Here is a 22,183-nt window from a genome sequence, read left to right as displayed (position 1 = left end):
TTTGAGGTGAGTAACTCCATGCAAAAACACACATTTATGTCGTTTTGCCACACTATTTGAGCTAAACGAGCGCCGCTGTGTCTCGTATGGACCCAACCTGTGTTGGATAGGTCTTGGAATTGGTTTCTGAGGCCCAGGAAGGCAGATAAAAGTTGCCCCAATGGGTTAGCATTGGAGCGAGTCTGGAAGGCTGCCAGGCAGGTACAGATCTTGGGCTAGGCAACGTCAATTTTTGTCTGGTTTTTTGCTTCGAATAAGTCGGGATGACCCTGGGGACAATGAAAATGGGGTCAAAAATGACCGGATTTCTCCTTTAAACAGGCTATGAAATAATACAAAGGCAAAGGCCAACAAAAAAACTCTCTAATGAGGCAGACTAATGGATTGCTCTAACTTTGACTTGATAGCTGGCGCCTCGACACACGACAAGACACACGCGCACAGGACAAAGGGAGACGCAGACTATTTAACACATGAGGGTAATGGGTGACAGGTGGAGACAATCAGGAATCAGGGGTGACGTCAGACTGGGGCACATGAGGAAGGGCAAGGGACCTGAAGTGAGAGGAGAGTTACTTTCCAAAATAAAACAGGAAATGACAAGACAGACATGGAGACAGGACAAAATAACTCCACTTGACAAACCGGTGTGACAATAAGCATCTATTTCAACAAAGAAATGTCCTTTTTCAAAAAACTCCCGTTCGCAAAAAATCAAAAGAGCTCTGCAAAGAATCTGGATTATGTCCCCGATATGAAATGTTGAAAATGTCAGAGAATATTTTTTAGATATGTGATTGGTAGGAAAAACGGTAATTTCCTTCTAAGTAATCAAAATCCTCTCCCGACGTAAAGCTGCTAGAATCACTTTTCTTTCCATATCGATTAGGTTGACGAGTAAAGGACGGCAATTTTTTCAGAGTTGGTTTAGATTCTGGAAAAAGGGAGAGGCATGTAGGAGAACGTCAGCGAGCAGCGAACAGGTTAGGTTCACAGAGTCAGTTACTATGGTTACTGACCTAAAGGTTGAGTTACCTCTCTTTCTGGAACGGAAAAGAGTATCCCTCTTCTCAGGGTTAACAAACTCAGAGTTTCAGGAAAACCTGCTTTCTGGAACGGGCTGTCATGCTCTGATAGGTCTACGAAGAAAAATATTGTGAACTCTTGCAAAGTATGGTTCTTTAGCCGTGGAAATACGTATACATTTAAATGAGCCTTAAGGAGAGTCAAATCTTTTCTGACATAAGTAGCCCGCAAAAACACTGACTTTGTTTTCCTATTTCATACTTTCCGTGTAGTTAGAAACTCCAGATAATGACAAGTATGTGCAAAGGACAGAAAACAATTATTTTTCCCCTTTTTAAATAATATTAGATAATAAATGTCGCTAGTCACTTGAACAGTTCCCAATTATGAACGGTGACATTTCAATTTGTTTATTCAGTTGGAAAAAAATTAATAACTGAATAATCAGTCAACAAAATGAACACAGATTGAAGGCAACACATGCAGGGATGTATTATTAATGCGCTGAAGCCAGTTTACTCTTTGTTTTATATTCTGGCTTTTTTCCCTTTCTTCCCAACTTTAAAGTCTCCTCATTCATGCATTAATGAACGCGACTCTTCTTTCATCTTCGAATCCTCTTCCTCCAGGTCAGCACATGCAAATTTCCCTTTAAAAAAAAAAAAAAAAAACATTCATCCTGTGAAGTAAGAAAAGTTAAGACAGGTGAGGGGAAAAGGGAAGGTCGAAGCTGAAGATTCAAACGCAGGATAAGGCTGAGGTTATTGACTCTATTCTCCAGGTGGGTACGTATGCTCGAGGGATCCTTCAGGTCCGCTACCCGGTCTGGCCTCGATACGGCAGCTTCCTGGAGCAGGTGTCCGATGACCGTCACCTGACCGTTGCCACGCTGGAGGAGCATCCCTTCGTCATGGTGGAGAACGTCGACCCAGGCACCGGCACGTGTGTCCGCAACACGGTGCCCTGCAGGCGCCAGTCCAATTACTCCGAGAGGTACGCACGGCAACACAAACACACGTGCAGCTTGTTACATCTTCAGATATGTAGTCAGCAAACGTACGTGATTGACACATGAACGGAAGCTTTCAGATACAGATAGTGCTGGATGTTGAACACCAGAACTGGTTGTACCCAAAGCTGATATTGAATGTTGGTCAGGTATGTAGTCTTGTTTACTTATTGGCATTGGTTGCATCTGTGTCCGAATGTAGAACATCAATTTTCATTTTCCCCAAAACATGTGGGTTTCATGTTAAATTATTTAGACTTTTTCAATCAAAGACGAGGATGTTGTCAGGCCGGTCTTAGTTCAGGGAGCAGAGGGAAACTTGATATCCTGCTTTTGTGAGTTTGAGGCGCTTGCAGCAGTAGCTAGCATACCAGTGAATCGTGTGCTGTGTTCTGGTTGAATGGTTTGTATTGGAATGGATTGCAACATTTGCACTGTGAGATTTCCGTCGATGGACGAGTCACAGCGCAATCTCAGAAAACCCAAACATGTTTTCTCTCAGGGGCCTTCATTCATTCCCTCAACTGTATCCCAATGTCCTTATCAGCAGATTCAGTTTGCTCTGTTGCCATGGACCTGTAGTGGTGGGATCATCCGTTTTGACTGAAATGTTGAGTGAGACTGTTTGTTCTCGACTCTGGAAACAGCAGCTGACAAAACAACAAGATCCAGTCCAGTTTGGTCCTATGCTAACCTGTTGTGTTTGGGCACATTTTACCAAAGAAGGGTTTATATTTCTCTAAGTAAAGTGTAATTTTGACACGGGTGTGTGTTTAAACATTTCAAATGAAACCCAATCCTACACACAGACATCTGCACCCTCCCTCTCTGCTCCTCTGCCCCACTTTAATTCTGAAGAGACACGGCAAACCTCCACACTTCATTAAATGTGTCGTAATCGCGTGTGTGCGCTGAGTGTCCAAGCACTTGAAAAACACACCTTTGGTGGCCAACCCGGAGAGCAGCGTGGCAGAAAACACCCATTAAACAGCTATTACCTGCGACTAGCTACAACTGGTGTTGGTCAGGAATACGCAACGTCTTAATTACGTTCAAACACAGAAGTGCACGTAGCCTACGTCATAACGTAAATTACACAGTCAACCATGTGAGCTTTCTCGTTTCCACACTGACAAAAGGAGCACTCGAGCAAAAACACACAATATATTTTATGACCTCTACTGGGGAAATGTGATTTTTTTTTCTTTTTAAAAAATGTGTCAATGTCTTTCTGAAATCCTGCTGAAATGATTGGTGTACGACACTCGAGCCAAGCTCGTCTTGTCCCTTTATGTGCTGCAGTAAAGTGTTGACAAAACAAACCAAAACAAACAACTCCAGGTCCACTCACTGACTTTTTTTCTGTGAATTTCAAGTTTCCAGTTGTGACTTTGGCATCAGATGCACATTGTCTTCTTGTTTCAGACTGATAGGTTGCTTAAAGTATGTGATTTTGGCTCATGACTTCTGACCAGTTCTGCACATTTTAGTGCCTCATCCACCTCACTGCATCGATTTCGTGATTTATTTAAGGGCTCGCCCCAACCATCACCTACCAGGAGAAGAACCATGTGAATTGTACAGACAGCTCCATTTGCTATAGTATGTTCATAGTGGAAAATTCAATATTTAGACGTTTGGCAGCTGCATCACATTCTCACAAAAAAATAAAGCAGCTGCACATTCAACCTCCACCCATGTATCTTAAGTTCCTTTAAATTATGACATGTTTTCATTGAAAATAATGAAAAACAGATGAAGGGATCTTTTACCTGAAGAGGTATTGATGGTTGATTTTTATAAAGCCCCAAAAGAACTAGAAAACGTGTTACAGGAAGGACAAGAGTAGGAGAAATACATAACGCATTGATTGATGTCAAAATAAGGTGAAACGTGTTGTAATTTAAAATGTAGACAGTTTATTGACACCACTGTTGCTGCGCATGCATGCCAGGAAATAACTCTCCATATCCAGCAGGTGGCCGTAGTCTGTATTTGTTTTCAAAAGGAGAAATCCGAACCACTAAACAAATAAGCGTTTGGCTACCAATTTCACACCAATCAGATCAGATGAGATGAAGATGAAAAATGAGAAGCCATATTGACTTTAGTTGTTTGCTAGCTTACCTCACTTCCGTTTCACTTTCGTGCACTAGCTTTCACCTGGTGGTTTTTCCAAAGTCAGAGTGTAGTGGTTCAGGCCAGGTACACAGAGCGAGAGAGACGGGGAGCCGGATTTAAATGCAAGCATGTCGGGAAAAAGTGAAGAAATGTGCGTAAACCGGAAAAGAAGCAGCCTCTGGCTGCATTTCAATGATATTGGAGACTGCAAAGCTGAGGGCAGAATTCGTAAAATGAAAATATCCGTCAGAGCAGGGTCAACAGCATACCAAGCCAACCTGCACCAAAGACTGTTATCTGAAGTTTAATAATGTTGAAACTCTGGCCTTGATTTATTTGATTTGTTTGCTCTGGTTCTTTTGCTCATTAAATGGTTTGTTTAAAATGCTAAATAGTAGGCTAACTGTGTATTTTTCTTTTTACGAAAAAACTTAAAAATATGGTTTTTATGAAAACACCTAAATGAAACATTTGCTTACCAACGCCTCGTCTCACTTTGTCCCACAGCATCATTAAATAGTTTAGATTTGTGTACGTGTTCACTTCGGTGACTCCGCATGTATCTGCGTGTGTGTTTTGGTATGTATCGGGTTATGCAGATTGCAGAGCTGACCACGGCTGGTACATTAATTATAGAGATAGATATGGAGCGGCTGTTGTTGGGCGCGATGGCACATTGATTGCCAGTAAAGAAGATTTATCCGTCCAACATAGAGACATCTGTCATAGCATGGGACAATGTTATCCCATCCCACCCTCTGTCTGTTTCTCTTTCACCCATTCCTCTCGGGTTGGCGTGTCCCATTTGGACAACGACCAACCAACTGGGGGCAGAAGGGAAGGGAGCGGTTGAGAGGAATAGAGAACCCGCGCTGTATAACACCGGTTAATCTTGCCGCGTGGTCCGAGCAGCTTCCCTGCAGAGCAGATGTTTAGGGTGATTAGAACTTTTTTGTCTTGCTCATTAAAAAATCCTTTCTTTAGACAGATGATGGTTTACTCTGCCAGAAAAGCTGAACCTACCTTCCCTGATTAACAGCAGGAATTTCATGTAAAACCCTACTTTTAAAAATCCTAGTATGTTGTAATGTTACATAACGCAACGCAACCAGATGCTAAATATTTACTTTACAAGGACACTATGGATGTTGTTAAGAAAATATCTGGTAAACTTGGGTTAGGGTTAGGAAAATAAAATACCTGGTTAGGGGCTAAAAAAAACAGACATGAACTGTTAGTCATGACATGAGCTACACCCTTCAACTTCCTTTACCAGCACTTAGCACTGGGAGTTAACAGTGTACTGCTGAATATACTGGGCTGTTTGTGTGACCTAGTTTTTGGATCTGGGGCTCTTTTTAATGGTTTGGTCTAATTAAGGTAAATCATAATTCTGTAGCGTTACATTTCTTGTTTTTCAATAGTTGGCTTGCAGGAATTCAACATGAAAGTGTCCTCATTCTGTAGCATATGAACTTTTCCACATCAGTCTGACACAATCACACTGGTGGTTATTTCAATTATCCCTCCTCCTGCTCTTTCTCTGCCTTCTCCTCCTGCTGTTTCTCTGCCTCCTCCTCCTCCTCTTGTTTCTCTGCCTCCTTCTCCTGCTGTTTCTCGGGGATTGTTTCTCAGGGGATTGTTTCTCAAGATTGCCGGTTCGGGGATCGAACCGGCAATCTTGCGGTTGCCAGCCAACCCGCTCTACCTCCTGAGCTAAAGCCCCCCTCCTCCTGCTGTCCCTCAGCCTCCTCATTCTGCTGTTCCTCTACCTCCTCTTTCTCCTCCTGCTGTTTCTCTGCCTCCTCCTCCTGCTGTTCCTCAGCCACATCATCCTGCTCTTCCTCTACCTCCTCTTTCTCCTCCTGCTGTTTATCTGCCTCCTCCTCCTGCTGTTCCTCTACCTCCTCCTCCTGCTGTTCCTCAGCCTCATCATCCTGCTGTTCCTTTACCTTCTCCTTCTCCTCCTCCTGCTGTTTCTCTGCCTCCTCCTCCTGCTGTTCCTCTACCTCCTCTTCCTCCTGCTGTTCCTCTGCCTCCTCCTCCTGCTGTTCCTTTGCCCCCCCCTCCTCCTCATATTCCTCTGCCTCCTCCTCCTCCTCCATCTGTCCTCCTTTGCTCTTGCCCTCCTTTTCCCCTCCAAACTGAAGCTACTGCCCCACAGCGCGTGTTTCCTGTCTGCCGTTCACCTGAGAATCCCTCCTCTCTCTCCAGTCCAACTCCCTCATGGTGCTTCCCTCAATGCTGCACTGGGCATTTCACCAACAACACAACAGACAACACAACTGCTGCTAATCCTCCAAGGATACTGTGCTAGTTGTATGCATGTGTGTGTGTGTGTGTGTGTGTGTGTGTAACTGAGAAAGACGCCCCAATTTAAGCGCGTGCGTGCATTGCTCGCGGAGTGCTCGTAATGGCGACAGGTGGCCAGCTCCTGCAGCAATTAATGAATGTAGCGTTTCTCTGAGCTTTTGATGCCTGTGAAAGAAAGTGAGCCTATGGAAAAACACTTAAAATGCGTCTAAATTACCTCTTAACACTGTTGAAAATAATCAACTCCAATGTTAATTATTTGACTATTTGTCATTCAAAGCCTCAGTGATTCACTCACGTTGCTTTTGTGCCGACTCATTGACATGCTGAGGTTATCTCAATTACGCACACGCACACGCACACACACACACAGTGGTTCAGACCATGTGCAGCCTCCACTTCGTTTCAATCATCTGCTTTTCACTGAAATTGTTTTACTGTCTCTTCCTTGTTTTTTATTCTGCTATTTTTTTCCCGAAATTTTGTTCTCTTCTTCTACACCCCATTAAGTAGCAAGGCCAAAGACATGAAAGTGGACGTCTCTCACATGCTACACACCATAATGACCTTTGATTAGAAACCATCAGTCACTCAACCATCCATTGCCTTGCCACACTGCTTCTATGTGTGTGAGCGTGTGTGTGTGTGTGTGTGTGTGTGTGTGTGAGCGTGTGTGTGTGTTTGACATTTCTTGCCATCTCCTCCGTCTCCATTGACAACTTGTTAACAGACATCGATTTTGACCAATGAACCAGCCATCGCCTGCCCTTCACTTTGCTGCATGGACAATGGTCACTGTCAGCATGAGAGCCGACGACCATTTAGCACCCACAATCTGAAACAAAGCAAAAACAACAGCATCGGTGTAAGAAGCCCGGCTGGCAGAGAATTGTTTTTTGATCACAGGATGTTAAAAACAAAAACTGTACTGACTGCGTGACTTTTTTCTCATCCCAATTCCAGTGTTGTCGGCCATTCGGAGTCCTACACTAAACTGTGCTGCAAGGGCTTCTGCATTGACATCCTGAAGAAACTGTCCCGCACCATCAAGTTCTCCTATGACCTCTACCTGGTCACCAACGGGAAACATGGCAAGCTAGTCCGTGGGACTTGGAACGGCATGATTGGGGAGGTGAGGTTATTAAAAGAAGGATAGATCCCTGAATACAGCAGCTGGTGTAGCTGGGTTGAGTTAATTACTAGAGCAAAGCTAACTAACTAACTAAGATAAATGTACTTTTGGACTGTGACATGCCCCAATTACATTAGTAATAAGTATATTCATTTTAAGTGTATTACATGCTAGCTTTTACCCAAAACAGCAGTAAAAACACTGTATAAGGTCACAGTATATATTCTTTATTCATCTGATCAGTTTATATTTACCCAAATAATCTGGTTAAGTCCAAGAATAACTTAAAAAAAAAAAAAAAATGAAACTGAAAATGAATTCAAACTTCAAGTCGCAACAAAAAGACAACAAAAGCTCTTAGGGGGTGCTGATGAAGAGAGCTTTCAAATCTATGTTACCTTTGAGAGAGGAGGGAGCAGGATAAGGTGTCAAACGTAGAATTTGGAAACTCTGAAATAATTCTTTCTGGGTTTCTTAAAGTGGGAGTCCGTAACATTTTCATCTATGTAATTGTCTTTTAGGTTCCTATGTATCAAAGAGTGCGTTAAAACAATGGTGATTGATCAAGTGACCTACTAATGAAAGTGCTTGTACTTGCTGCTTTGCCCAGAAATAGGATCTCCGTGTCTGTGGCCACATTCCCACTAAACTCTAAATGAGTTTTATCTTTTTCCATCAGTCAGCAGTGGTTGGTCTGCAGGTGGAGCTACTCACACAAGTATGCTGCGTTTACTTGTAATCAGAAATCAGTATTTTCCAACTGCTGAGTCAGGCTCCCTCTAGTCTAAAGTGTTTGACCAACACAGTCAGGTACATTTCATTACTGCTGAGTCACAATGGAGGATGAACAGCCAGAGAAAGAAGACCATTCAACTTCCAGTCGAAGAAAAAGAAACAAGAAACTAATGGAAGTGAAGAAGGAAAGTCATCACGAAGCAAAGTGACGCCAACGAGGGAAAAGCACGGACCTCCTTTCAGTGTGGAGCATTTGAAGGCATCACGCAGATGACAGACAGTCCACACTGTTGGGTGAGGGAGATGAGGGTGCAGTCGAATAGTCAAAAAATAAGGTCCTAACTCCTATTCCTAATTCCTATTCCTTGACCTTTGGAGAAAACGTCACAACCTCAGAGAATCCGACCAGACTTTCACTACGTCATTATAACGCGGCCACTGATGATTGACAGCTGATGATCGGCACCGGCGATTGACGTGCGTCTGCGCTGGATAAACTACAATAATGGACTACAAAAAGTGCATCGTCCACTTCTCCCCATGTTGTTGGTTTTTTATAAACAGCTCGTTCACTGACCAGCTTCAGCCCAGCAGCTCCTCCTTCCTGTTTGACCGTTTGCTATATTTACATTTCATTTGTGGTTTTAGTTTCGTTTTAATCGTTTTCGTTTTTTCGCGTAATCTCCTTTCCTTTCGTATAGGTGGGGCCGTTGCATCCTATGCTAAAGGAGCTCTGAAAGGAAGCATTGGAGCTCCTTTCCTTTGCATTTAGAGAATTCGAACGGCTCTTATCATGGCGGCCACTTGTTTACTTCCGGGTTACTTCTTCAGTTAGGAACCTTCCTAAGCAAAAAAGACTATTCGACTGCACCCTGAGTCCCAGAGGCTCGCCTGCAGTTCCATCTACCGCCACAGAGGCCGCTAGAAGCAACGCATCTCAAATCTTACAGACCGCCACTTTAAAAGTCAAAGTATTGTATCAGCAATATGATGCCCCCCCTGCACTCATTCAGTGACACTAGCGTTGCACGGCTGAGAGCATATCTTTAATGGGTTTTTATCTAGGTCAGTAGGGTGAGGCCACACATGCACATGTAGAGTGAATGCACACTTTTTCTCCCACACACCAAGCCGCATCAAACGCATCTGAAAGTGAACCCCCCCGAACAGGTGTTCGTCGGGAGAGCTTGTGTTTCTGTGCCTGCGGGCGCTTTGCTATGGGTCTGTATATGTGTCTGTGTGTGCTACATTTATAAAAACATATTTCTCTCTGCAAAAATCTTCCCTCCTTTTCAGAGAAGCAGGGCTTGGATGTGAGCACTCCTGAGATGCAGCATGCTCTCACTCTCCGGATGCGCGCATGATGAGACAAATATTTTTTGTCAGAGCCGTGCCTTTAGTGTAGAGCTACTGCATTGTGAAATTCAGAATTTGTCAGACCCTCTGGGACACCAGGAAGTCATTATAAAATAAACTAATTCTGGTGTGTTTTACAGATTTATACAGTTCTTAAATAAATAGCTGACCGCCATCAATGCCTAACTGTTTCTGTGCAGAGCTTCGCTTTATTATCTTTATTATGCCTCTTCTCTCAGGTCGTGTACAGACGAGCTGACATGGCCATCGGCTCTCTCACCATCAACGAGGAGCGCTCGGAAATCATCGACTTCTCCGTGCCGTTCGTGGAGACGGGCATCAGTGTCATGGTGGCCCGCAGCAACGGAACAGTTTCCCCATCTGCATTCCTTGGTGAGCTTCTTTTACATCCATTTGTTGAGTTTGAACTGGTCGTAACATCAGTTATCATGTACTTTTGATGTAAGCTACATGTCCACGAAGTTGCTGCCGTCTTCATTCTCTGCTCTCTGCCAGGATGACCTACTTAAACGAGTTCTGTCTCTGCAGACGCTTCAGGAAACTTCCCATTAAGCTTTTATCCTGCCGATAACAGTAGCCTACAACTTAATCCCCCTTCCGTACCACACACACACACACACACAAACATACACCTAAATCCCTTTTTCCAAACCGCCGAACAACAAAGTTCAGCACAAAAAAAATCCCAAACAGTATATCTTCTCACTCGCCTCGCTATCCTCCTGCCCCAAAAAGTATGAAGAGAGACTTAGTGTAATCCTTTTTTACGTTTCTCCTCCTTCTCCTGCAGAACCCTACAGCCCAGCAGTGTGGGTCATGATGTTTGTGATGTGCCTGACCGTGGTGGCAGTGACAGTTTTTGTGTTTGAATACTTCAGTCCAGTTGGCTACAACCGCAGTCTGGTCAGTGCAAAAAGTGAGTTTTAGACTTCTTTGTTTCACTTTTACTGGTGGATTTTGTTCCTCCTGAGTCCAGTGGATGAGAGAGGGGTGGATCCGCTAAATAACTTGAGTTAAGTCCATATTTATCCCATTAATTCCTGTATATAATCATATTTTCTTTGATTTGCATCTCACAAAGCCTGCATGTGCTTCCTGCAAATGTTGAGTTCTTCAACAGGATTTTGGCGAGAGAGCTAATCAATCCCAGAATGCAATGCCGACAGAGCATGCCTCGTCTCTGGGTCTGAAAGGTCATTTTACTTGTTTTAATTAGCATTCGTCGTAGCGCTAATCGAAGTGTGATTGATGGCGCCGGGACCCTCCGTTGCTGCACATGAGCAACTGTGGCAGAGAGCGATGGCAACGGCTGAGGCTGTGAAATCTTTTCTGTTGTTTGGAAGTTTGCAGCATGAAGAGCACAAGATCTCTCATGAATAAACGGCATGATGAACAGTCAACAGCTTTGCTTGATGAGAGGATGTGTAGAAAAACAGATGTGACTTAAAAATCCTCAAACCGTGTGACAGGAAATGCATCCGAGGCAAACGTTGTAGATTCAAAATAAACATGTTCTTACTTCTCTCAAAAGCAGCCAAGCAGTGCATGACGACATCTGTTTAAATTTAAGAGCTGTAAGAAGAAAATAGGAAGGAAATAGTGTGATCACCTTAGCTGTGTTAGATGAGAACATACTTTCATTATTACCATCTGTGGCTATAGTCAACTTCAGCCATTAGTTTGTGGTCTATGGTCTATAAAGTCTGACTGAATGCTGAAGAAGACACTTCTTTTCTGTTAAAATTACATTTTCATGAATTGAAAATACACTTTGAATGGGTTAAAGTTGTCAGACTCCCAGACTGAGACAGGGCCTGTCAATTACAAGTAGCCTCGTCCTAAATCACACCGTTTGATCGTCTGTTTGACTCTAAATGGCATCATAATTTATGCAATGAACATCATGCTGTGTTGAAGAAGAATTGAAACCAGCGATTGAAGCATAAACTCATGTTTACAATGTTTACTAAGATAATAAATACAGTGAGAAGAATAATTTGAGAGCCACAAACTAAATTCCATCCACCTGCTTTGTTTTGGGATTTGGAGGTTTGAATCGTAGGGATCACAAAATTAAGGCAAATAAAACTGAAAGCTATCTGCATGTCGAGATGCTACTTGACCACCAAAGGTTGTATTTTCAAACATTTATGAAAAATGTCTTTGCATCTTGAGTGAACTTCAGACTTACAAGAATGTCTCCACCTTTTACACAGAAACAGTCTGATTCCCTCCTCCCTCCGTTTCCTCAGCTCCTGGCGGTCCGACGTTCACCATCGGGAAGTCAGTGTGGTTGCTGTGGGGCATCGTCTTCAACAACTCGGTCCCCATCGAAAATCCGAAAGGGACGACCAGTAAAATCATGGTTCTGGTCTGGGCCTTTTTCGCCGTGATCTTCCTGGCCTCTTACACTGCCAACCTGGCTGCCTTCATGATCCAGGAGCAATACATCGACACGGTGTCAGGGCTTTCCGACAAGAAGGTAAGAGACTGAATAAACAAAATTCGGAAGTGCATAACTGCAGGAGTGATTTATGAAGCGGGACAGTTATTGAAAGTCTACAAAAAGCAGGCTGTTTATGTGAGGCTGTGAGATATAGAGAAATAAGGGCAAATCTCATCCTTGTGTTTAAATCCAGCCACAACTAATAAACCACGAACGGAAGGGAGACAAAAGACCTGCAGAAGATGAAGTCAAGTAAAAGGACTTTGTTGTCCTTCTCCTATCAGTAGGGAGCCCAGTGGCATGAATGACTAATCAATTACCACCTTCTGTCAATACAGATGGTGTCTGAGTCTCCACTTGTCCCATCAGTATTTCAGTCAGTCTATCAATATTCCCCCTGTGCTGTCTCTCTCTTTCTCTCTTCTCACTGCGAAAACAAGATCGGGAAAATGTCAAGCGATTAAAAACAGTCAAGCCACAGAGGAAAAACATCAGCCTCAGACTGCCTCTACCACACACTCTCACACACACGCACACACACACACACACACACACACACTAAACCTGGAAACAGGGCCTCAGAGGAGCTTTGCAGGAAAGCGTTTCATTCTTCACAGATGGCGACAACAACTCCCGGCATGGATCAGTTGTGCCACCTCAGTGATCTGTGGGGTGTATTAGCTGACGATATTAACTTCATGCAGATGCAATATGTCCCTCAGCATAAGGGCCTAATATAAATTACCCCACACAACGCAACCTCAGCTGCCCCCCTTAATTCTGAGATCCTGCACGCCAAAGGATTAGGGGGGTTAGGTCGTAGGCCGGACGGGTTCTCATCACACGGGGTTAAAGGATGAAGGCGAGTTGTCCCCTTCGTCAATAGATGCCACAAAAAAGTAAATCGATGTGTCAGTCTGTCTCGTTAGGTCCCGACCCTAAGTCCCAACCCGAAGCAGAACTGTGGAAAACCATCTCAAACCTGACAGGCATGAGTTATTTTTTTTTTTACACACCCGATCCGTAAAGGCACCCGAGGAAGGCAACAAACTGGTCCGAAGAGACCTGAGGATAATCAGACCCGATGAAAAACAAAGTCAAGCCATGCAGACCCAAACAGAGGGAATAAAAACCACACGACAGCTGCGTGATGCACCACCAATTAATGAGCAGTCCTGGTTTAGACATGCTTTTTATTTCTTTTCTTTACGGACTGACATGGGAATTACCTTGAATTAAATTCAAACGTAAGTAAATATAAAACATGTTTTATGAACAATGTTACTAGCACATTAACACCGATGTTGAATGTGAATATTGAATATTGTTCACTGTAAATAAACGCTAGCAATCGATTGGCAAAAGTTAATTGGAATAACATCAATTGACGTATTTTTCCTTAAATTATTCACATACCTTCATATTTACTGCAACTCAACTGTTTTTTGCAGGACTACATCTTTTGTTCCATCACTTATACAGAAATTCATTTTTTCAAAGGGAGGAAGAATAATTTCATGTGTTGTATTAAGTTCGAAGCTTTAATCCTTTGGTGACATTTGCTGATTCTTTGTGTAACATCTTGACTCCATCCATTGCCGTCGCAGCTGAAGACTCATTCATAACACACATTCCTGCTCACACATTCACATTTTGATTGGCCCATTCATTTGCACTCGCTCAAAAAGGTCAGTGCCGTAACAAAGATGAATAGATCTTTCCAGTTTAGTCTGGTTGAGCTCCGAGAGGCGTATTTCTGCTGAAGACGTGAACCTTGATTGGGTACAGATTGAACTGGATTAGGATCATCTGTGGGCAGGAGTGATCCAAACACTGTGCCGAGTGTTTGACGTCACATTTAATCAAATGGAGGTGAGCTGAATGGTGTCTTGTCCATTCAGTAGCATTGAGTTTGGCTGCTGATTAAATCACTATTTGGGAGGTTGGCGGGGGGGGGGGGGGGGGCTGTAATGACTCTAAAAGGGTTTTCATTTAACTGAGTAGTCCCTCGTCCTCTTTACTCCTCTCCACCCCGTTTCTTCATTCTGGTCTCCTTTCCTTTTACTTTCTCCTCTCATTTCTTCTTCTTTCCTCTTTCCAAATCCATTTCCTTTCCTTTCATCTCTTTACTCACTCCTGTTGCTTTCCTCTTAATTTACTGTTTACTGTCCTCTCCTTTCCCTCTCCCTCAACTCTTTCCTTTCCTCTCCTCTGTCCTTTTCCCCCTCTTTCCATATGTTTTATTTTCTTACTTTCCCCCTCGCCTTCTCTCCCCCATTCTTCCTTCCCTCTTTCTCATCCCATTGCCACTGTCTCTCTCTTCTTTCAACCTTCTCCTCCCAATCATATCTTCTACTTTTTTCCTCTCTCCTTTAAACAACATCTTCCCTTCTTCTTTTCTTTCTTTGTTTTCCTCATTCCTGCTTTCCTCATCACCATTTTCCATCCCTTTCTGTTGTCTCTCCCTCTTTCCTCTCCTTCCCTATTCTGCTCTCGCTCCCTTCAGTCTCTCTCCTCTCCTTCCATCTTATCCTTACTCCCTTCTATCTCCTCCCTTCTCCTTACCAAACCTCTTCCTCTCTTCCTCCCCTCTATCCTGTTGTCTCCCTCTCCTCGTCTCTCACCTCTTCTCCCCCCCTTCCATTCCCTTTCCTCTCATCCTGTGTCTCCTTACAGTTCCAGAAACCACATGAACATTACCCTCCTTTTCGCTTCGGGACTGTCCCAAACGGGAGCACAGAGAGGAACATCCGCAGCAACTACCCCGATATGCACTCGCACATGATGAAATACAACCAGAAGGGGGTGGAAGAAGCACTAGAAAGCCTCAAAACCGGGTACAGTTTCACCAACATCATAACTGTTACACAATTGGATAAGAGGGTTATATTTCTTAATATAATAAATTAAGAGATGAATAAATTACACCTCTCTAACTCCTCTTGCCAGTGAAGACACGAGACGCTATAATAATGATAATTGGATACTCTTTGTGGTCTAGGCTGATGTGATGGGTGTATTTTTAGATGAAAAAACTTGAAAAGTGCTGTCAAATGTCCACGCTTCACTGAGAACAAGCTCAAAAACACTTGAAGGGATTTTGCATGTTTTGAACCCATTAAGTCAAAATGTTGTGCGCTGTGCTTTATATTGTTTGATTAGCATTGGTCCAGACTGAAACATCTGGAACAAGTATTAGATTGATTGACATTAAATTTGGTGAATATTCATGGTCACCAGAGGATGAATCCTAGGATATTAGTGATCCCCTGACCTTTAATCTAACACACCAGCAGCTGTTTTTTTCATTAGAATACTTCAAGTTATCTAACATTACATTTTGGTACAGCCATTCATGGTCCCCGGAGTGCAACATCAGTTCAAACTACTCTGGTTTATGACCAAATACCTGCAAAAATAATGACTTTTCCATCAGACCTAAACATTCTCTCAGATAAAGACACTCCATTTACATGCAGGAAGCTGGACGCCTTCATCTACGATGCCGCTGTTTTGAACTACATGGCTGGAAAGGACGAGGGCTGCAAGCTGGTGACCATCGGCAGTGGGAAAGTATTCGCCACCACGGGGTACGGCATCGCTCTGCAGAAGGACTCCCGTTGGAAACGGCTGATTGACCTGGCACTGCTGCAGTTCCTTGGAGACGGTGATCCAAACCACACGATATAATACACAAACTCTCTCTCTCACACACACACACACACACACACACACACACACACACGCACACACACTTCCCTGTGTTTTATCTACGGAACTGGCGTAAGTCCAGTTCAGTGCGTGCTGTGTCAGCAGGGAAGTGGGCTTACAGGGAGGAGTTAATATCCTGCAGAACAGCAGGGAGGGTTAGGGATATGATTATCTCTGTTACACACATACACACACACACACACACACACACACACACACACACACACACACACACACACACACACACACACACACACACACACATACATATTCATCCTACCTGTACACAAACACACTCACCATGATGGCCGCTGGTGTGGGATTAATATCCTTCCTCCTCTTGAGAGCTCAAGAGCATTTCACACACTCACTCTGAGCTTTCCATGCTGATATAAGAAAGTATGTGTTCGTGGTCAACATAAGTTGACCATAACTAAGTGAAGGAGATTTTTTTTTAAAAGGGCTTTGCTGCCTGGAGGCCACTGTGGGAGAGCGCAACTCAACAGCTGGGCCACCTGTTCAGTGTCCTGGAGGACTTATGTGGTAACGATGGCTAATGAAGATGAGTTTAAGCACCGTCATTTATTCTCATTCAAAAGGTGTTTTATAAGCATGTTGAAAGGCTATAAAAAAGATAACATTTTGTGCAGCCAGAGAGTATAGGGAGACTAAACACACATACAACTCAGTGCTTTTGATGACCATTTAATCATGTGGAAATATGGTATATGTTTGGATTGTAATTTGGATATGAACTCCAATATGACATTAACACAGACAAAGCCCTTGAAATAGGCAATGGGGGACTGTGGCTGTAGCACAGGCCTGGCAAAAGTGTCTGCTGATGTCTGTGGGTCATAGACTTTGGCACCAATTTTATTGTATCTCTCGCTTAAGTCACCTCATACGCTCTCCTCCCATGAACCTCCATCCCAGGAGACACCCAGCGCCTGGAGACCGTGTGGTTGTCGGGCATCTGCCAGAATGAGAAGAACGAAGTGATGAGCAGCAAGCTGGACATTGACAACATGGCGGGCGTCTTCTACATGCTGCTCGTGGCCATGGGCCTCAGCCTGCTGGTCTTTGCTTGGGAACACCTGCTTTACTGGAAACTACGACACTCCCTCCGCAAGTCTAACAAACTTGACTTCATGTTGGCCATCAGCAGGGTGAGATTTAGTAATTTGATTGATTATTTGTTTTTGGTTTGATTGCACGACTGCTCGGTTATGGAAGTCGGGTTGAGAAATCGCTTCATTGATTTTCACATTTGTCTTACTTTTCGTTTAAGTGGCTCTAAGTGGAGTAGTTGAGTATGAGCTCACTTATGTGATTGAAGGATTGGCTGGTTGATTAGTTTGACTCCAAGCGGTCAGTTGGTTGCTTTCTCAGGCCTATAGGCTGCCTTACATGAAATGGCTTTCATGTGATGATGAATAGATGCACATGAAAGTGTATTTGCATGTAATTAAACAGCATAATTAGAGGGCCTTGTTAAAATATTAGCTAAAAAGTGTGCGTCATTATTGAGAATGAGAGGTGAGAAATAAAAAGGAAAGAAAAGCAGCACTAATTCTGTTTTTATTCACCATTTAACGTTGATTGCTGCATGTTAATTTGCAATTAGCCTAAATCAGCACCCAGTTTGTTGATGTTGTTCTGTGGGAATGTGTTTATTGAGGCAAAAAATTATCTGGATGGAGGTTGCAGCCAAGGAAAATGTCCATGGACACCAGAATCTGTAGGCTACTCCTCTGCCGGAGGTTTATCAGATTAGCAGTTAAATGACAATCTGATCATTAATCTGTACGGGGCGGTCCCAAGGGCCAAATAAAATTTGGCTCTTTCGGCATTTCCCAGCCAACTGTAAGCAGAGAACAGTCATGGGATTTGGCTTTGTGTTTGTCCATTCAAGTAGAGATGGTTTGTTCTGCAGGGGACATTTAGGAGTGTGTCTATGTGTGTGTGTGCGTGTGTGTGTTTGTCGTGTCCGTGTGCATTTATTGGGGCAATCTTCTCAGCTTAGACTGTTTTTCTTTAAGTCCCGGGAGAATGCATAATGAATTTGTGACTAAGTCTCGTCTCTGTGATAATATGAGATATTAATGAAATCATTTTTTTAATTCAAGAGCTAGTAGGTTTTCTATTAGTTAGCAGGTGGAACATCACTTTGAGATGCAGAAATTAGTTGAAATGTCATCTGTGAAATTGTCCCTTTGGGGACACTTGGTTGATTCAAGGTTAAACAGTTACTAACTATTGATTTTATTACCGATGATCATGCTGAATTATGCTCTACTTCTTTATTCCCCACTTCTACTTCTCTCCTCATCATCTTTCTTTATTTTCGTCATCATGTTTCCTCTCTTAGGGTATTTACAGTTGCTTCAATGGAGTGGAGGATCATGGGCGTTCTTCCGGTTTGGCAAAACCTGACCTGACCTCCAACTACGCTCAAGCGAACATGCTGAAAATGCTTCGCACAGCCAAAGACCTGGTCTCAACTGCCAATGTCGAGACTTCTCTGGACAATGCCACAAAGACCATAGAGCAGTTGAGTCGTCACGGCGGCAGCATGCCCGTTTGTATTCCACAAACTGCCACAGAGGCCGTACCGGCAGGGTTTGCTTATATCACGGAGAATCACTGCCCCCTGACCCCGCCTCTGACTGCCGTTACCTCTCTGAAACAGCAGAGGGGCATGATGAGGCCCACGCCACTGCGTTACACGCTCCCGACTCGCTCTTCATCGTGTCTGTATGACCGGGCACTTCCTGTTTCCAGCCTCAGCAGCCCCCAACTGGCCGTGGGTGAGCCGCTACCTCACCAGCACCCGCACCACTATCAGACCACGGGGAGACTCTACGTAGACACCCAGCCTCACTCGCCCTTCATCCCCTACGCCGATCTCCAAATACCCGACATCTACGCCTCCCATCCTGTCTGCTCACCTCAAAACCAACACATACAAGCAGGCTTCACGCGACGGAAGAGGAGGTCCAAGAGTTTCCAGGGTGAGGATGTGGATTTTGAGAGGAGACAACACAGGGACCAGGAGAAGAATGACAAGAGTCCCATCTATCTGAGTGAGCTCAAAGCCAACCACCTCCAGGAGAACCACATCTCAGCCCCCAGCATCAACAGCATCTACTCTGGGGAGGTGAATTGTCCTCGGGTAGAGAACTACAGCTCCTGGCCTCCGGAGGAACTGATGCTGAGAGGAAGACGCAGGCACCGCCGCCCCTCTTTCCTCAAGGCAACTTGGGGCGGTGAGCAGATGCGCCAGCTGGAAGAATCCCAGTCATCCCTGTCAAGCCAATCGCCTACAGCCCTGCCAGACCTGTTCCCATGCATTCTCACACCGACCACACCTGCAAAACCCTACAACCCTGCCCACCTTCGAAACAACCTGTGTCTCCCACGGAACCAGGCTTACCTCCACATGAGGGAGGACCAGAGAAGGCCCAATGGGCGCAAAGGCCAGAAGCTGCGCTACTCCCACTCTGCACACCTCCCCACATACGGAGAAGCAGTGCGACACGGGACAGGGTTAGGGCGAGGGATGGTACGGAGAGCTACCAGTTTGCTAAGCAGACAGTACGCCCACTACCTGAACTCGTACCCTGGACTACCCCTCTACCACGGCCCCTTAGATCTGCAGCACCACAGCCGGGCCTCCAGCAGCCACCTGGGCCCTAACCCAGTGTGCCAGCTGCTGGCCTGTGGTGGTGGCAGATGTGGAAGCCAGCGGGCTCTGCTCTACCAGGACAGTGTGTATGGGGCCTACGGGGTCTATCAGGGATCCCAGACTGGGTCAGAGAACCTAGTAGGTCAGAGCCAACCTGGGGGTAGCCCCTGCATACTTCGTCCATGGCGACGGGTGTCCAGTTTGGAATCTGAGGTCTGATAGAAGTGAAAAAAAGGACCTCATAAGATGAATACTAAGTAACAGAGGACAAGACTCAAAAAAATGGCCACTGTGGAGAGTGGAGAAGTGGTTCGGTTAATGTAAGGGGGAGAAGTTATAACTTGGAGTAATTATGTGACTTTGTGTGGTTAGAGAATAGAATTTTGTGGGTCTGCAAATTTTACAGATGTTTAGGACATTTTTTGATGTATACTACAGTAAGATAAGAATACTGCACTGTTACCAGTTAATCCTCCAGATGTGTGTTGGAAAGCTGAGTCTGGCAGGTTTCACTTGCTATACTTTCCTAATGACGCTTGCTGTGCTTTAATGTGCACTAAGATTAACAACAGTCCACAATGTTGGCGCATGGTTAAACTATAGCCAGAGTTTCCATGCTGTGTGTGTGTGTGTGTGTGTTGTGTGTGTGTGTGTGTTGTGTATACTTTATTGTGGATGGTTGGGATTCTGTCTTCGGGTTTTGTCGTGTAAATGAACTGTTTACAGTTGGAAGATATTACAGAGGAATAATGGGATTGTCTCTTTGAAAACAGCCACCAAATCCAAGCAGCCACTGTAGTGAGATTTGTGAAGACAGCAGCGGCGTACACGTGAAGAGTTTAATTCCAAAATAAAAGATATTTGATATTAAAACATTTTGACTGACTGATGAAGAAGAGTAGCAGTTTTTTAGAATGAAATGAATCATTTTGAGAGATCTCAAAATCTGAGAGACGGTCAAATTTCAGGTTACTTCTTTATAGATTTCTAATGTTTTGGAGCTAAAGTCGTCATTTAGTGATGAGTCAGCGTAAGCGGAGACTTTGTGAAAGCAGTCCATATGAACACAATCTGTAAAATGATGAAAGTATTAGGACAGCACTGACCAGCACTAGGTGTCTTAAACATGGATTCTTGTTCCTCACTGGGTCTCAGTATGAGGCTGCAGTACAGCACAACATCACACAGGGCCTCACGATAAATACAATTCTGCATCTAAATAATATATTGATATAGAGAAAAAAATTGTTGTGTTATTTGAGGATGTTAACATCATATTCATGTATTCTACATATGATAGGAATTTATATTCACTCTTAACATTTTTCTAATCACACTTCTAGCACATTTTTCCTTTTTGTAAAGCTCTCACCGATTTACTTAAATAAAACTGTATTAACTCTATCGGTTGGCCTATATTAACATTTTCATCACTTTCTCATTCCCACTCTTTTATATTCCATCATCATCCCTCCCCCATCCCCTCTTGACAGTTAAATTACCAAATTTAAATGAGGTAATTGAACGCAATTCTAGTATCTATATTACCTGCCTCCCTCACCCTGTAATTAATCAATTAGACCAATTAAAAAGCCTTTTTGGATGAACATTCGCTTGTGCCTTTTCTTTGTAGAGATTATTATAGATGTATTCCATGGTGAACACAATGGTACTATTAAAAGGAATAGTGAGACATAAATGCATTTATTGACTATCTTAGTGAGATTTAGATGAGACAATAGATACCACTGTTACTAGCTGGCAAACTTATCTTAGCATTAAGATTGTAAACGCTATTGGCTCCTTCAAAAGGTAACAACAGGTCTTTGATTAATACACACAAAAAGTGTAAAAAAAGGGAAGTTACATTGTTGTTCTGGTGGTAATCCGTGGGACCATTTCTTTGCTGGATGCAGAGTATTCCTGTTTTCATACAGATTAAATGAGCAGACGTGTTTTCGGTTCCACAAAATCAAGCTAACCGTTTCCCCTTGTATCCAGTCGTTATGCTAAACTCAGCTAATCAGCTCTTGCCTGTAGATCATATTGACCACACAAATTTGAGAGTAATCATCTTCTCATCGCTAGAGCTACCAAGCAACTGTGATCCAGATCAAATTGAGTAAGAAGAAGAAAGGAGAAAAACAGTAACTGGACATAGATAATATGGATAATTTGGTCTAGTTATGTTCAGGGGAGGAAGCTGCATATTATAACTTCAGGAAGAATCGCAGACTTGATGCCAAAGTTATGACAACAAGGTCATCCACGCTGGTGGCAACAATCTGGGACGGATCCCCAGCGAGGAACTTGCATCTATGATAAAGAAAGAAATAGATTGAGCAGATATCGACATCCATCCATCCATCGTCTACCGCTTATCCTGTATTCAGGGTCGCGGGAGGGCTAGAGCCGATCCCAGCTGTCATTGGATGAAGGCAGGGTACACCTGGGCAGGTAACCAGTCTATCACAGGGCTGACATGTAGAGACAGACAGGTAACCAGTCTATCACAGGGCTGACATGTAGAGACAGACAGGTAACCAGACTATCACAGGGCTCACATGTAGAGACAGACAGGTAACCAGACTATCACAGGGCTCACATGTAGAGACAGACAGGTAA

General features: G+C 43.8%; 1 protein-coding gene across 1 annotated transcript in view; it reads left to right on the top strand.

The window, feature by feature from the left end:
* The window catches only part of LOC311008449 (glutamate receptor ionotropic, NMDA 2C-like), a 63,853-nt gene extending 42,711 nt beyond the window's left edge, over positions 1-21,142 (top strand). The window contains 9 exon segments of the mRNA XM_084002142.1: positions 1,808-2,019; positions 7,433-7,601; positions 9,932-10,085; positions 10,504-10,629; positions 11,966-12,195; positions 14,836-14,996; positions 15,639-15,826; positions 16,807-17,039; positions 18,242-21,142. Of these exon segments, the coding sequence (XP_083858268.1) occupies positions 1,808-2,019; positions 7,433-7,601; positions 9,932-10,085; positions 10,504-10,629; positions 11,966-12,195; positions 14,836-14,996; positions 15,639-15,826; positions 16,807-17,039; positions 18,242-19,777 (3,009 nt within the window). The 3' untranslated portion in view covers positions 19,778-21,142.
* The last annotated feature ends 1,041 nt before the right edge of the window (positions 21,143-22,183 follow it).

Source organism: Eutrigla gurnardus (genome assembly GCF_963514095.1).
Source record: "Eutrigla gurnardus genome assembly, chromosome: 22".
NCBI lineage: Eukaryota > Metazoa > Chordata > Actinopteri > Perciformes > Triglidae > Eutrigla > Eutrigla gurnardus.
This window is presented reverse-complemented; position numbering and strand designations above follow the sequence as displayed.